Raw genomic sequence first — 2,843 nt, 5'->3', positions numbered from 1 at the left:
CGAAGAATTTAAAAGGCAGATACAGAAGGTCACATAGTTGTTAGCAGAACTTAGCGCTTTTAATATTAAGGTTTTTGTCTTGAGTAAGCAAACATTACTGAGACATTAGGCACAAGAGTGAGCTGCTGTAAACTGTTATGCTGGCATTCTTAGGCTTGTCTTTATGCACAGGAGAAGAGGTTTCTTTCCACAGACCATCTTTGTCATTATCACTTCAGTTAGGATCTACTGAGGGAATAGCAGTCTTTCTTTTTATCTTAATTTTTTATTTTGATATTGTTAATGTACAATTACTTGAACAACATTATGGTTACTAGACTCCTCCCATCACCAAGTCCCCCCCACATACCCCATTACAGTCACTGTCCATCAGTATAGTAAGATGCTGTAGAATGACTACCTGTCTCCTCTGTTATTCTTTTCTTTTTTGGCATAATCCCCGGCCGAGTCCAACCAAACCCAGCCCCCTAGGCCGCCGCCCACGAAAGCCAACCGTGACGATCCCTGAAACCCTGCCAGGCCGTGGCCACTGATGGGCGGGCCTCTCGTCCACGCGGAGCGGGGCGGGGCGGGATGCCCACAGGAGGGATGCCCACCCCCTCCCCCCCACACCCCTGTGCGCGCTCCCAATTGCAGGGCGCGCTTGGCTAACGGACGGGTGCGGGGGCAGGTTCTGTGCGGTCCAGCCAAGTGTCCGCCCCCCCCCACCCCGTCTCCGGAACCGCACCCGCCACGGACGTAGCGCATTCGCCGGGCAAGCCGCGTGCCCCAACCCCGCTCCCCTCTCCTGACAGGGATTCGGCCCCAGCCCCGGGGCCAGTGTCACCAGCGAGCGGTGAGTGCAGCAGGGCGGCGGGAACGGGACTGGCGGGCCCCGAACGCGCGGCACGGGCGGGGATCCCGCTGTGTCTCGCCGGGCGCGTAGGCGGGGGCGCGGGGGCGCAGGTGAGCCTCAGGCGGAAGGCGTGGCTCTGCGGCGGGGTCGGGGGCCGGAGGCAGCGAGGCTGGTCGTGCCGGCGGCGGGACACCTCTCCTACCCCTGGCTGGAAGTGCTGCAGGTGAGCAGCTGTTCCACCATGCTGGCTACACCCGCGTTACCTGGATGTCACGGCCCAGCAGCCAGGCAGGAACCGGAGCGCGGTGGCCTGCTCCGGGGGCCTGGGCCCGTCTGAGTACTGCTTCCTTGCAGGCGGGACAGGATACCTCTGCAGTGCTTCGTACTGTAGCGCCTTAAGGATGACAGAATATAAGCTCGCGGTGGTGGGCGCCGAGGCTGTGGGGAAGAGTGCCCTGACCATCCAGCTCACCCATAACCATTTCATGGAAGTGTATGACCCCACCATCGAGGTGCGTGGGGCTGCTCCGGTCCCAAGCCCTGAATCCTGACCTTGGCTTATCTTCTGCCTGCTCCATGGGAGGGGGTCTCCTCACTGTGGGGCATGGAAGGGGGTACAAGGGAACAGTTGCCAGGTGAGTGCCCCATTCCAGGAGGGGTAGGGCCCTTGAGCAGTGTCGTCCCACAGGATTCCTACCGGAAGCAAGTTATCATTGATGGTGAGTCATGTGTGCTGGACATCCTGGACACGGCGGGCCAGGAGGAGTTCAGGGCCTTATGGGACCAGTACATGCGCACTATGGAGGGCTTCCTCTGTGTGTTCGCAATTGACAACACCAAATCCTTTGAGGACATCCACCAATACAGGTGAGGTGCCCCGCTGTCCCTCAGAGGCCCTGTCTTATGTATGTCCTGGGTGCAGCTGTGCCTGCAGCCTACTAACCAGAACACTGTCCTCACAGGGAGCAGATCAAGCGGCTGAAGGACTCAGATGATGTGCCCATCGTCCTAGTAGGGAACAAGTGTGACCTGCCTGCACGCACTGTGGAGTCTAAGCAGGCACAGGACCTTGCCCGAAGCCACGGCATCCCCTACATAGAGACATCGGCCAAGACGCGCCAGGTGAGCAGGCTCTCCACCCAACAACGAGCCAGTGTTGGGTGCCCCGACCCACCTGTTCAGTGAGCAGTGCCCATTGCCCCTCTCTCTTGACATAGGGCTGCTGCTCTGGCTCTGGCTACAGGTCCGGGACCCTCAAGGACCCCTGTGACCCAGCAGCCCCTTGCGCTCTAAGTCTCCCCGGATGGCAGGGCTGCAAGGGAGGCCAGGGCCGGGGTCTGTGCTGACAGCTCCTAGGGAAGATGGAGGTCCCTGGAGAGAGCTGCCCTAAGCCAGGCTGGAGCGGGTACCCTGGGGTGTCAGACCCTATTCCTCCAGAGTGTCCTGTGGTCCCTTTGGCCCTGACCCTTTAGTGGGCTGTGGTGGACAAGGGCGGCGGCTCATGCAGGTGCTGGGTACAGGTGGTCAAGCTTGGAGCCAGACCAGTAGCTGCCCTGTAGTCCTGGGGTGGTCATAGGGTTGTGCTGTGAGCAACTGGCAGTTTGCAGATAGTGGGAGGGATGGGCAGATTCCTGAGCCTGCTCCCCTTCCAGGGTGTGCAGGATGCCTTCTACACCCTGGTGCGTGAGATCCAGCACCACAAGGCGCGCAAACTGAGCCCACCGGATGAGGGTGGCCCAGGCTGCAAGTGCCTGCTCTCCTGACTATGCTGCATACACTCCTGCTGTGGATCCATGGTGCCCACACTGGATGCAGAGGCCTGATGCAGGAGGAGGCACCAGTGGAGGGAGGAGAGGGAAGGAAGGGCTGCTGAGCTTGGCGGTGCTCGGGGGGTTGGTGAAAGGCAGAATTCGGGGATGCTTTGCACAGTAAATTATTGCAGCAAATTAATTGATGGTCTTGACCCTGGAATTTGGCCGATGACGGGGGCTGTGGTACTTGTGGCCTG

At 59.6% G+C, this 2,843-nt stretch overlaps 1 protein-coding gene across 1 annotated transcript; it reads left to right on the top strand.

The window, feature by feature from the left end:
* Window positions 1-1,236: 1,236 nt before the first annotated feature.
* LOC118914753 (GTPase HRas-like) lies at window positions 1,237-2,598 on the top strand. The gene is made up of 4 exons (XM_057494664.1): window positions 1,237-1,347; window positions 1,524-1,702; window positions 1,798-1,957; window positions 2,488-2,598. The coding sequence occupies exons 1-4, from the start codon at window positions 1,237-1,239 to the stop codon at window positions 2,596-2,598; spliced, it is 561 nt and encodes a 186-aa protein (XP_057350647.1).
* The last annotated feature ends 245 nt before the right edge of the window (window positions 2,599-2,843 follow it).

The sequence above is a fragment of the Manis pentadactyla genome, chromosome 18 (assembly GCF_030020395.1).
Source record: "Manis pentadactyla isolate mManPen7 chromosome 18, mManPen7.hap1, whole genome shotgun sequence".
Taxonomy (NCBI): Eukaryota; Metazoa; Chordata; class Mammalia; order Pholidota; family Manidae; genus Manis; species Manis pentadactyla.
This window is presented reverse-complemented; position numbering and strand designations above follow the sequence as displayed.